Genomic DNA, 14,407 nt, shown 5'->3' on the forward strand with positions numbered 1-14,407 from the left:
ATAAACAAGGAATATATGGACAAAAATACGGCTAAGTAAATGTAAGAATGGCAAAAAACACTTCGGTTATTATTCTGATTTGTAACACAGAAAATGATTATATTATTCTTCTGATTTATAATACATAAAATGATTCTGAAAAAGCTGAATATAATTTTCATAATCTCCAAAATGGTCTGAGTTTGGATTTACACAAAGTATTATAAAGGTCAACTTGATTCTGATCATGACAGAGCAACCTGGATCAGCCTATACTCCTCTAGTCTGTAAACTAAAAGTTGGACAAAATATAAGGGAAAAAAAAAAAACAAACCAACCTGTCTGAAGGAATCGAAGAACAATGCACACTGAACTTAAGGGACTGTGATATCTAGGAGAAGAGAAGCAGCCCTGTCATTCTTCCTTAGGACAGTGGCACAAAGAAACAGTTTCTACAGAAAGTGGAATTCCTACTAGACTGTGCAGACAGAGATTGCAGTTCGAGGATGCCAAAAGAGCAGAGACTTGACAGGCAATGATCTGGAAAGAAGGATACTGCAGAGATGAAAAGCCAACAATCTGTATGCAATTTTCTCTTGAATCATTAGTTGGCTTCTAAACAGTAGGTGTAGGATGAAACTGAGAAATCCAGTAGAGACCAGTACCTAAGAGGCTAAAGAGCTGAGCAGAAACAAGAGGATCAGAGCAGCTACACGATATTGAGAAGAGGTTGGAGTTCAAGTGTTGTCAAAGTAGAGGGGCCTTGGTAAGCACCCCACACTTTCATTTAAGACTATAGGAGTAAGGATAAAAGGGAAATGGACCAGCCTTACAAGAGCCTAAAACCAGACAATAACAGGATCAAGGTGATATGATAGGATCCCATCTACATGTCAGAAGAAAACTTAACTCTCTTTAGAAGAAAATAGTACCTTCCAGAGCTTCTACAATATTTTATACACAATGTCCAGTATTGTGAGACATACTAAAAATGTAGGCCCAAATAACTGAAAACCAACAGAAAGCAGAAAATAAAAAGAGACATAAAACTGAGATTAAGAATAATATGTTTAACAGGATAAAAGGAAAACATGGAGAACTGCGTCAGAAACATGTAACCTATTTTGAAAAAGCCAAACAGAAATTCTAGAACTCAAAAATACATTAAGATTCCAAAAGATGAGTTTAACAGCAGATTAGACATAACAGAACTGATTATTAATAAACTGTAAGAAAGGTCATTGAAAATATTCAGACTGAAGTACAGAGAGAAAAAAGGGCGGAATTACAGAAAATGCAAAAAAAATTCCAAAAGATATATATGGACAGAATCAAAAGGCTAAAAAGTAGAAAAGTCATAATGGGGAAGTAATGGAATTATGCTGTTGGCAGATTCTTATATTGTTCATAAAGTGGCAAAATACAAATTCAAAGTAGACTGTAATGAATAAATTTGGAGTCAGGTTTGAAGAATAATAAAAGTGCCAAATCAAGGTAACTATAAAATAGGGAGGCATATCTCTAGGGAAACTACTAAAAATATACTGTAAGATTATAAAATTAAGAACCTAATAGTGGAGTAAAATGGAATAATAAACAATATTAGATTAATCCAAAAGAAGGCAAAGGAGAAGTGGAAGGAAAAGGGGAAAAAAGATTATTTGTCTATCTGGAATTAATTTATGTATCGTTTGGAAAATATAACTGGAGAAACAAGTTGTAGAAGCCATTTGTTACTTTTGCTTGTTCTGTTTCTATTTCATTGTTTTTCCTTGGGGAAACCATCATAATTTTCCTTTTCTTTCCCCCATTTTCAGTCCATATAGTTTACATGAGGATGACTGTAATCCCTGACTCAAGGGGTAAGTCTGTGACCCAGAATAAGCCAATGAGCCTCAATTCTGATAGTTCTATTGGAACTTTTGGGAAAGTGGAAAATCTGGAAATGCCAGCTGTAAGATTTATAAATCTGGTAATTTGGAGAGAGTTGCTAAAGAACGAAGCCATTGGGGAAAGCAGAGCTAAAGGATGGGGAGAAAGACTGAATTCTAATACCACCATCTGAGCTCTTGGATCCGCTTATGCTCAAAGTTCTGGAACATTCAGTTACACAAGCATTAATATGCTCTCTTCTTGGCTTGAGAGTTTGAAGCATGTTTCTGTCAGTTACAATCTCAGTTCTGATGGGTATGCCCAGTATGTACTTAATATTTAAAACTGCTTGGACAGAACATAAACACCATTATTTTCAGCTACAATACAAGTTAATTCATAGATTTGAGGCACTGCAAAATCTCACCAAACATACTTTGCCTAAGAATGCTGATTAAATTCAGGTCGGAGACTAGTCCATCAGTGGAAGAGAAAAGCACCAGTAGTAGTTAACCTCTCTCATTATATTCTTATCACGAGAAAGGTGAAATTTTCCAGTAATTCAATTAGGTTTGGTAAATGCACTGGCCATTTAGAAGGCAGTATTTTCTCCTGGTTAGGAATTTATACTGGTATTTAATTCTTTGCTTCTACCTTCCCACCCTCTTTCTGCATATATAAATACACACACACACACACACACACACACACACACACACACACACACACAACATAATATATTTTCCTCCAACCTGAAATCATTGTTTAGTCAATGATCCCATAGTTTTCCATCATGTCTGTTTTGAAAGAGATAATTTTGGGCCAAGATAAAACATAGTCATTCTTACTCAAATGTGTTAAAACCAAGTGATATTAGGTGAGTACTCCAAAGAAATCAAAATTTTATACATGCAGAAGTACCCACTTAATACATTGATTTCAAGCTACTGAAGTCATCTTTGGCAATAAAGGAAAATATAAGACTTTTTAGTTTTAGTTTGTAAAAAAGTTTTGAAAATCCAAATGACAAACAGAATCAAAACAATGGATGACTTTGGAAATATACCCTTTAACAATTACTTTAATACTAATTCTTCAAAAAGACAATTCTAATTGTTTATTTCAGAAAGGATACAATTCAGTCATCTACTTTCAACAGCAATCTTTTCATAAAAATCACATTTAATAAAAACATTTTTCCATGAATTCTGGATTTCTATATAATCAAAGAAAATACATCTCTGAAACCTTTCAATACTATGAAACTAAGTAGATCCAATTACTTGAATTAAGATGAAAAGTGATATTTCTAAGAAGAGTTTAGTGAACTTTCAGAATGTCCATGAATTCAAATTACAGTCACCTGTAACAGTTAATAAACTATAGTAGAGGGAACATGTGGAAATCAGAAAATCCTAGTAAAATGTCAACTGGAAACAATGTAACTGTATAGGAAAGCTCAAAGTTTTAAATGAAGTATAATAAAATCTTGCAGATTACATACATAGCACTGAGCTATTAAAATGTATAGAAAATATATTAAAATGTATGAAAAGGATAAAAATAGAAACAATACCCTTTTTAGTTGTTGTTCTTTTAAGCTTCTCACTGTCCTTGCAGGCTCAGAAATGAAGTTTTTATAGTTTTCACATATATTGATTCGCGACTGGGCAACCTGCAATGTTCCCTCGAGAAAAGATTTCCAAACAGGATACAGGCTCCTAAATTCAAAAGACAGAAAAGTATTAGGCAGGGAAAAGGAAGAAAAGGTTAGGTAACCATTTGTTTATTGGCTAGTATTGACAAATAGAATGCATGTCTGGTTTATAATTGTAAATGTATTTATAATGATTTACAGGTAATAATATTTTAGCAATGTAAGTATAAACATGACATACTTTATTTTTCTATACCTTGGCAATAGGATATTTTGATTCATTAAATATTTTTAATAATGGACTAAAGTGATAAAAGAATTACAGTTCTAGATAAAGCTAACTACAAAAATGAGTGAATAACTTATCTGATAATTCATATTTCACTATCTCAGAGTCCTCATTATAAATGAGTGTCATTATTTTATTAATGTATTATCCTTGTTAGATCATACAACAAGAATATGGGAAGTACTAAGATAAAGACCAAGGTACTTTATCACTAAAGTACATTCTCTTTCGAGTATTGTCATACTATTTGCTTACAAAAATTGATGCAGCTGGAAAAACACACATCATGAACAACTGCTTATGTGCTTAAGAGGTCTATTGTCTGACAAAAGAAGTCTAGGCTATTGTTGCTCTACATCTGTCTCTCTGTTGTTATAATTCTTAGCCAGCAACATACTGGCTTAGAGTCATTCCAAGTCCCATTAGCTCTGCTTGACAAATACTCTAAGCAATCTCTGGTAAAAATTAAAAAATTATTCACCCTTTGCTTTTTCCAGCCAACTTCCTTTTCAAACCTTCTCTTCTACTTTTCAAAATGCCTTTTCTAGTTCCAATATGCTCCTAGTGAACATATTTTATAACATCATAACAATGGATAGTACTTTGTTTTTAAAAATGAGGTACTTGCACTGAAAGTTTGATAGATTATAATGTTTACCTTCTGAGACTTTCCTTCTGGTATCACATGAATTTTCTATTATAGCTATGTATGGGACCATATGCTATATAACATGATCCTAAGTTAGAATTATAAACTATGTTTTTCAGCCAAGGAGTCTTATGGATTAGCTCATGAAATACCCTAAATTAATCAGTTTAGATGGAAATATTCACTTTTTTAAACAGAGGTATATTTCCATCCCTTTGGAAAAAAGATTCAGTATGTTATGCCAAAAACAACAAAAAAGTCATCATAAAAGCACTGATGGACTAAAGAACAGCAAAATTAACGTCCCCCATGGCTTGTGTGCATGACAACTGATGGAACATGTGATGCAAACTTATCACAAGCTCTCCTAAGCAGTCTAAATAACTGCTTTTTTCAGAGAAGGCACTGAGAGAAAATTTCAATACTGTGCTTTGTAACTATTAATTTACACAAAAATATTTTAAAATAATAATGAAAATGAGAACGAACCATTATGAATTGAGGGACGGAGGGAGGGAGGGAGGGAGGAAAATAAGCTTGGTCCTTCCATTCATTCATGCTCTTCCCTCAACATAGTGACTCTTACCCTTTCCCCCTTCACCTAGTTAACTACTAGTCACCCTTCAAATCTCAGCTTAAATGCAACCTCCTTAGGGAAGTCTTTCTTGATCACCAGCAAGCTATCCCCCAAATTCAATCAAGACCATTTCTATTATTTGTTCCATGGTTCTAGCACTTTTCCTTCACAGGACTTATCAGAGTTTTCAATTATAAATATATTATGCAATTGTTTAGTTAATGTTTTTCACTCTTATAATGAAAACTCCGTGAAGGGAGGGGCATGCTCACCACTATATTCCTAGGGCCTAGCACATGGCCTAATAATTAGTGAGGTTTCAGTAAGTATGGGTGGAATGAATAAATGAATGAATGAATGATTAGGACTGTACAATAAAAAGAAAACTCTTTTCATTATAAAGAAAGTTAATAAAAGACACCTTTATAAATTAGCAGGCAAACATATCCTTAACAATGAGGTACCAAGAAAAGATTGGAATTCAGTTGCCAGTCAGAAGACCTCAGTTCAAGTTCTAGTTTAACCAGCATAATTAACTGTACCTAGTATACTCACAATACTTTAATTTCCTCAACTGGCAAATGGGGAGAAATAACAAAAATATACCATGTTGTTTACAGGGCTATTTTAACAATTAAATGCAATAATGTGGAAACTCCTGGCACAAAGAGTCTGTTAAATGAATAAACATTAATAGTAGTAGAATTATAGTAGAAATAGGAGTACTTTTTAACATTATAGTGGTGGTTCCACTGGTGGTAGTGTTATTCATTCTGACAGGTGAAAAACAATAATGGGTTTGCAGAGTGATATTTTAAATTTTTATTTCACCAGGTTTCACATAAAGCAATTTTGAAGCATGAGGAAAGGCACCAAGCATCTATGGTATTTTGCTATTCTGCTCAGATCAGGAAACGAGATACAAAATTATAAAGAAAGGAAGGAAATTCTTTAAAGAACCCATTACATGCTAAAAACTATTGTAATTTTATATTTATCATATCATTTAATGCTCACAGCAACTTTGCAAGATAGGCATTGCCCCTATTTTACAAAGGAGAATCATGAGACTCAGAGAAGCTGTGAAATTTTTCTAAGACTATCCACCAGGAAATAACATTCTCATGGGTCTAACCTAGAGTATCATTACCAATTACTACCCCCTGCTCTAACCCCCATTTCAATCATCCAGTCTCTGACCAACAAACACCTCCAATGTTTCTACACTTCCTTTAGGATCCTGACTCCAAAATTACTCAACTCTATCAGAACCCACAACTCATTTGATCTTGCTTCCTTTTCACTGCCTCTCATCCCTCTCATACTCTCCTTTCTCACCTCTTTGCCCAGCCTGGCTATTGTGGTCCTTCATTATAATCACTCCTTTATATACATTGTTACCACCCTTGCCCTTTGCTTTTTCTATCATTATAGCCTACAAATTCCAACCTTGGTTAAATCTAAAACTTTGTTTATACCATACCAAATCTGTGAAGCAGAATATGGCTAGAGAAACAATCTTGTTGCTTGGTCTCATCTTAAATTCATGTTAAATAAAACCTAGTAATCTCTTAGGGCTACTCAGCAATCCTACTATATTTCTTCCGGATACACTTATTCTCCTGATCTTCTATTTTGCGTCTTCTCCTCTCTTCTCAAACCTCTAGTATGACCACCCTCTTAACTGCGGAAGAAGTCACTAAAAGACAACATCCACATGCTCTCACCACGTCTACCAATCTCCCTGCAGCTGAACCCATACAATCTGCCATCCCTATTACTTGGATGAACTGCCTGTGTTCCAAAGGCCAACCCTTCACATTTACACTACATTATATTATCTCTCACTCAAGAATATCAATGGTAATTGTGCTTTCTCCTACAACATCAGCTTTTCCCTCCCTACTGTATCATTCTCATCAGTAGATAAACATACCATATCTCCCATCTAAACACACCATCTCCACTGTCTGCTCCCTTTTACAGCAAAGCTCCTTAAAAGAATTGTCTAAAACTACTGTTTCCACTTTCCCTCCTAGTCTCTCATGGTTCCATTGAATCTGTCTTAGCATTCACCACTCTTCTAAAACTGCTTGTCAAGGTGAGTTTATCACCTCTCCCTTCTTGAAACGGTTTCTTGACATGGCTTCCAGGACATCCACACATCCAATCCTCCCTCCCTACCTCATTCCCTACCTATCTCCCTTCCTTCTGCTTTGTAAATCAAATTTATTCTCTGAAAATAAATTCTATCACTCTCTCAGTTCTCCTCCTACCTCACTGCCCACTTCTTAGTCTCGTTTCCTGGTTCCTCCTCATCTCACTGCCCTGTAAATGCCGGACTTCCCCAGAGCTCAGTCCCTGGCCCAGACATCTTCCCTGACCCTCAACTGCCTGCTCAGTATCTCCAACTTGGATATTTAATAGGCACCTTAAACCTCACATGCCCAAAACCAACTTGTGATTTCCCTACAAATTAACTTGCTGTAATAATTAAGTCAGAACTAACACAATATAAAAATGTTCATCTGCATATCATCTGAAATCATACTGTGAACTATTTCTCGTATGGATATCATGCTGGAAAAGAGAGACCCAGAGAAAAGTTCGCCAGGAAGAATTTTTCATTCACCGAACCAACAAATTTATCTTGTCTGTGAATTGGTCACATAAATGTACATATTACCTAGAATTTAATACACACAGATAAACACACACACACATACACAAAAGAATACATGTAAAACTGATGAAATCTGAAATAAGATCAGTGGATTATATCAATATCAATTTCTGGGCTGTGATATCGTACTGTAGTTATACAAGATGTTACCATTTGGGCAAATAGTATAAAAGCTCTCTCTGTATTATTTAAAATAACTGCATGTGAATCTAAAATTATCTCAAAGTAAAAATGTAAAAAACCTACAAATAAAATCATAGATCTTCCTCAAGCCTAGAAATATAGCATCCTAATATCACCACACCTCAAGGAGACTCCAGAACGTGTGATAAGATCATAATCTAACATTAATTTATATAGTGATTGATAACAAGGAGAGAGCATAGTATTTTAATAAATGAGTGTTCATTTATTATTTTTCTTGATAGTAGGAAGGGAGACTATCCTGAGCCTAGGAAAATGAAGTAAAGGTAGCAAGGAAGACTGATTCCAGTCCAGCTGAGGTGTAATAAGAAATACATTACAATTGCAGCTTGAGGTGCCCAAGGATTGGAGAACCAAGGATGAAGGAAGGAAAAATGCCTAGAGATGAGGACAGAAAGCTAATTTAGGGCCAGGTTTATTAATGTCTTTGAATATCATAAAAAGGAATTTAAATTTCACCCTACTGGCAAAGAGAAAAACAGGAGACTTTCAAGGAGGGGAGTATCATTTTACTACTTCTATTTTTTTAAAAATCTTCATTTTATTGAGATATATTCACATACCACACAGTCATACAAAACAAATTGTACATTCGATTGTTCACAGTACCATTACATAGTTGTACATTCATCACCTAAATCAATCCCTGATACCTTCATTAGCACACACACAAAAATAACAAGAATAATAATTAAAGTGAAAAAGAGCAATTGAAGCAAAAAAGAACACTGGGTACCTTTGTCTGTTTGTTTGTTTGTTTCCTTCCCCTATTTTTCTACTCATCCATCCATAAACTAGACAAAGTGGAGTGTGGTCCTTATGGCTTTCCCAATCCCATTGTCACCCCTCATAAGCTACATTTTTATACAATCGTCTTCAAGATTCATGGGTTCTGGGTTGTAGTTTGATAGTTTCAGGTATCCACCACCAGCTACCCCAATTCTTTGGAACCTAAAAAGGGTTGTCTAAATTGTGCGTAACAGTGCCCACCAGAGTGACCTCTCGGCCCCTTTTGGAATCTCTCTGCCACTGAAGCTTATTTCATTTCCTTTCACATCCCCCTTTTGGTCAAGAAAATGTTCTCCATCCCACGATGCCAGGTCTACATTCCTCCCTGAGAGTCATATTCCACGTTGCCAGGGAGATTCACTCCCCTGGGTGTCTGATCCCACGTAGAGGGGAAGGCAGTGATTTCACCTTTCAAGTTGGCTTAGCTAGAGAGAGAGGGCCACATCTGAGCAACAAAGAGGCATTCGGGAGGAGGCTCTTAGGCACAATTATAGGGAGGCCTAGCCTCTCCTTTGCAGCAACCGTCTTCCCAAGGATCTATTTTACAAAAACAGAAAAATAGCTAGTGGCACTGTTGCCAATGGAATTATGAAAGAGAGGGATCAGAGGCAGAGACATAGCTACTTTAACATTCCAGATAAGAGAGGATGAGATCTAGAAGGAAGCTGAAGTCGGCAGCAGCTAACTTTTGGTTACTCAAGAGTTAATAAAGAAATATGATCATTACCAGTTTACAGGCAATAATTAAAGACAGAAATATGGATAAGATTACTGAGAAGAGTCACTAGAGGGCTGAAAGACCTTTCAGAAACATTTACATCAAAAGGACTGAGAGAGAGAGGATCTAAGATGGCAGCATAGAGAGGAGTAGAAGCTAAGTAGTCCCCTTGGAACAACTAAAAAAAACCAGAAACAACTAGTAAATAATCCAGAATAACTGCGGGGGGACAAACGTGACTGTCCACTCATTATATGCCAACCTGAATTGGGAGGAATGCCTACGATCACAGCATAAAATCTGTAAGTAAAAATTGTGGATCTAAATCAGGAGACCCCTCCCCCATAGCTCGAGCAGCAAAGCCTCTTGGTGCCAGAGAGAAACTCTCTCCCAGCAAGCAAATGTAGCCCAGCTGAGCTCCAACTGGGGTTTAATTAGCAAGTGTGAACTGCTCACTACGAGGTAGGAATCCCCAACAAGCAAACAGTGGCTTTGGGTGACGACTGACCTTGGGGAGCCAGACGGTCACCTCAGACTAGCTCTGAAGGGGATTCTCTGTTCCTTTTTCTTCTCAGTGGAGAGGGCCTCAGCCATTTTCAGTTCCCAGTTCTGTGACCCAAATCAGGGTGGAGACAGCACAGGCAGAGAGAGACCATTGAAATGCTAATGACCTCCCCCTAAGGGGTCTATCTTCCCGAAGAGGAAAGGGGTGGGGCCCAGCTCTACTACCTGCCTTTCATTCAGAACTTGGGGAAAAAAGAACCACACCTCCTATACCAGACAAGAATTATAGGCTAACAGGCACCACCTGCTGGGCAGAAAAGCACAGTGACCAGAGGCATCAGAGGGTGCACCAATTTTCTAAGACACACCCTCAGGGAAACCAGATACTGAATATTTCTCCTTTCTGGACCTGAGCCCATTCTGGTCTGGGGAGGCCTGATTGGGGTAACAAAGGAAATCATGCCTAGACAACAGAAAACTACAACCTACACCAAGAAAAATGAGGTTATGGCCCAGTCAGGGGAACCAACTCGCACTTAAACTGTGATGCAGGAAGTGAAACAACTAATAATAAGTGAATTAAAAAAGTTTAGGGAAGATATGGCAAAAGAGCTGAACTGTATAATGAAAACGAAGGACACACATAATGTAGAAATTGCAAATTCAAAAAACCAACTGGCAGAATCTATGGAAATGAAAGGCACAACACAAGAGATGAAAGACACAATGGACATATACAACAGAAGATCTCAAGAGGCAGAAGAAAACACTCAGGAACTGGAGAACAAGGCAACTGAAAACTACACACAAAAGAACAGATAGAGAAAAGAATGGAAAAATACAAGCAACGTCTCTGGGAACTTAAAGACAAAACGAAAAGCAAGAATTTACATGTCATTGGTGTCCCAGAAGGAGAAGAGAAGGGAAAAGGGGCAGAAGCAATAATAGAGGAAATAATAAAAATTTCCCATCTCTTAAGAAAGACATAAAATTACAGATCCAAGAAGCGCAGCATACCCCAAACAGAATAGATCTGAACAGGCCTATGCCAAGACACTTAATAATCAGATTATCAAACATCAAAGATGAGAGAATCCTGAAAGCAGCAAGAGAGAAGCGATCTATCACATACAAAGGAAGCTTGATAAGACTATGTGTGGATTTCTCAATAGAAACCATGCAGGCAAGAAGGAAGTGGGGTGATATATTTAAGATACTGAAAGAGAAAAACCACCAACCAAGAATCCTATATCTGGCAAAACTATCCTTCAGATATGAGGGAAAGTTTAAAATATTCTCTGACAGACAATGACAGAGTTTGTGAACAAGATACCTGCTGTACGGGAAACACTAAAGGAAGCAGCGCAAACAGAAAGGAAAAGACAGGAGTGAGAGGTTTGGAAAACAATTTTGGGAGATAGTAGCACAGCAATGTAAGTACACTGAACAAAGATGACTGTGAACATGGTTGAAAGAGGAAGGCTGGGATCACGTGGGACACCAGAACAAAAGAAGAATGATAGAGACTGGGACTGTGTAACTCAGGGAAACCTAGGGTGCTCAACGATTGTAATAAAAGGTACAAATATGTTTTTACAAGAGGTAGAACAAATGAATGTGAACACTGTAAGGTGTTAAAAATAGGGTGGAATTGGGGGAAAAATACAATCAATGCAAACTAGAGGCTAGAGTTAACAGAAACATTGTATTATGCTTCCTTTAATGTAACAAAAGCAATATACCAAAGCTAAATGCATATGAGGGGGTGGGGAATAGGGGAAGGGTGTGGGACTCCTGGGATTGGAGATGTCGTCTGACTCTTTATTCTACTTTAGGTTAATGCTATCTTTCCTTATGTCACCCTCTAGCTATCAAGTTTTTGTTTGTTTGTTTGTTTGTTTTTCTCTCTTTCTCTTGTCTTTTTCTTTTGCTTCTATGCCATCTTTGACTCTTCCTCCATCTTTGTGGAAGAAATGTCCTTATATAGAGAGTAGCAATGGTGCTCAATATATAAATACGTGAATATAAGGGGAACCAACGATTGTTTACTTAGGACAGAATGTATAGTGTTTGAACAAAACCATCTTAAAACAAATGGGTTGATGAAGAAACCTTGAGGGCACTATATTGAGTGAAATAAGACAGACACATAAAGGCAAATATTGCAGGGTCTCACTGATACGAACTAATTATAATATGTAAACTCATAGACATGAAATTTAAGTTACCAGGATATAGAATGAGGCTTAAGAATGGGGAGTGGTTACTTATTATGAGCAGAATGTTCAACTAGGGTGAACTTAAATATTTGGAAATGGACAGGGGTGATGGTAGCATGTAATAACTAACAGTGCTAAAAGGTGTGTGAAAGTGGTGGAAAGGGTAAGCCCAGAGTCACACATGTCACCAGAAGGAAAGTCAGAGGTTAAAAGATGGGAATGTATAAAACAGTGAATCTTGTGGTGGACAATGTCTGTGATTAACTGTACAAATATTAGAAATCTCTCTCACGAACTAGAACAAATGTATGACACTATAACTAGAAGTTAATAATAGAGAGGCATATAGCGAAAAAATATATACCTATTGCAAACTATATACTACAGTTAGTATTTTAACATTCTTTCATCAACAATAACAAACGTACTACACCAAAACTATGAATCAATAATGGAGGGGGGGCATGGTCAGGGGTATGGGAGGATCTGAGTTTCCTTTTTTTTGGTCTTTCTTGGATCTTTGGATAGTTGTATGGTATCTGAACAATCTCAATTAAAAATATTTAAAAAAAGGGGGACTAAGAACCTGCCTTCAAAGATTTAAAATAAAGAGTCCAAGAGAAATGTTACAGAAGTCTAGTTTCCGGACCAATGGGTATGTTTTAATTAAATGCTGCACATATCATCAGACTGGCAACAAAAAATCTTAAAGACTAATAACATGCACTGTTAGTAAAAGTAAAAAGAAATGGGATATTTCAAATAAGGTTAGAAGAAATGTAAAATATATTGATACAGAGTTTATGGAGGACAATTTGACAATATCAGCATTTTAAATGCTTTGACTTAGCATTTTCCCCTCTAGTAATTTACCCTACAAACATATTTTCACAGTATATGAAGACACACCTATGTGCACACAGAAGTTGTTCATTGGAGTATTATTTGCAGTAGTAATAAACTAAGTAACTACCAACAGGGAAATCAGTAACAAAATTATAATCCACCCATATTATGGCAGTCAAGCAGCCATTAATTTGAAGGAGGGGGACCTGAACATATTGACACAAAAAGATGTCTAAATTAGACTCTTTAAGTGGGGGGGGGGGGAATATTACAGAAGCATATGTATACAATGATTCCAGTTCTGTTAAAAACAAACTGTGTGTGTGCATGTATGCATCACAAAGAAAAACACATGGAAGAAAATACAACATGCTTTTAATAGCAATTACTCCAGGGGAGAAGATGTATGAAAGGAAGAGGCTTAAAAAAGAAGATGAAGTTACACTTTGACTTGCTCATTTGCATTCTTCACCTACTTTATACCAAGGATGAATTATATGGATAAGAATTGTTAAAATACCAACACAAACACAAATTTTAAAAAGGTTAAAGGGAAATTTAAAATAACTAAAACTAAAACTCCAAATTAAAACAAACAGACAAAAAAACTGCCACATTCACCCGCAATCTTGAGGCCTCTATTGCCTTTTTCCACAACAGCCTCACCAGCCTCTCAACTGCCTAAGTAAAAAACTTGGGAGTCATTTTGTAATATTTCCTTTCCCTTGCCTACTTCTTTCATTCAATCAGTAAATATTTATCAAGTGCCTTCTATGTGCCAGGAGCTATTTTAGATACTGAGAAATTCTCACCTGGTTTTGCTCTTACTTGTCTCTTTTCTCTGGATTTTTTTTTTCAAAAATATTGTGCCATAAGGGAAGCTCTGCTCCTTAAAATACATTCTTAGACACTCGTTTCCTCTATGCTGACAAAATCCCAGCACATCAAATTGAGAATTTGTTTCACAAGTAAAGAATCAATGATCATGACAGAACACAACAACCTTGCATTATTATTGCTGCAATAATGTGTTTCATCTGTAGGCCACGGATGAAACAATTTGCATCCCATTTCACCTACCTTCTTTAAATTTCATATATGAGTGTTAATTTAAAAATATATAATCTTGTCTTAAGACATGAAAATGATCTATCTTTTGTAGATTATTTGTTTTATGGAACATAAAAGTTTTTGATAATTTTGAAATTATTTCCGTGAACAACAGAGGAAAGAAGCAAATTTTTAAGGAAACTGGACTTTACGTCATAGCTCTGAGTTAATCATTTTTAAACAAAAGGGGCAAGAAATACTTATTAAGTTACCTGTAATCATTCCGATCATCAGCTTTTACTCCAGGCCAATCTCTCTTCAGATATTGACTAGCCAACTTCTGGATACCCTGTTAAAAACATAATGTATTT

The 14,407-nt window shown here is 36.2% G+C and overlaps 1 protein-coding gene across 1 annotated transcript in view; it reads right to left on the minus strand.

The window, feature by feature from the left end:
- Positions 1 to 14,407, minus strand: part of FCHSD2 (FCH and double SH3 domains 2) — a 442,594-nt gene that overhangs the window by 211,555 nt on the left and 216,632 nt on the right. Inside the window, exons 4-5 of the mRNA XM_037840535.1 lie at positions 14,309 to 14,385; positions 3,428 to 3,572 (exon numbers count right to left, since the gene is read on the minus strand). Of these exons, the coding sequence (XP_037696463.1) occupies positions 3,428 to 3,572; positions 14,309 to 14,385 (222 nt within the window). The remainder of the gene's footprint in view (positions 1 to 3,427; positions 3,573 to 14,308; positions 14,386 to 14,407) is intronic.

Source organism: Choloepus didactylus, chromosome 6 (assembly GCF_015220235.1).
Source record: "Choloepus didactylus isolate mChoDid1 chromosome 6, mChoDid1.pri, whole genome shotgun sequence".
NCBI classification, from domain to species: domain Eukaryota; kingdom Metazoa; phylum Chordata; class Mammalia; order Pilosa; family Megalonychidae; genus Choloepus; species Choloepus didactylus.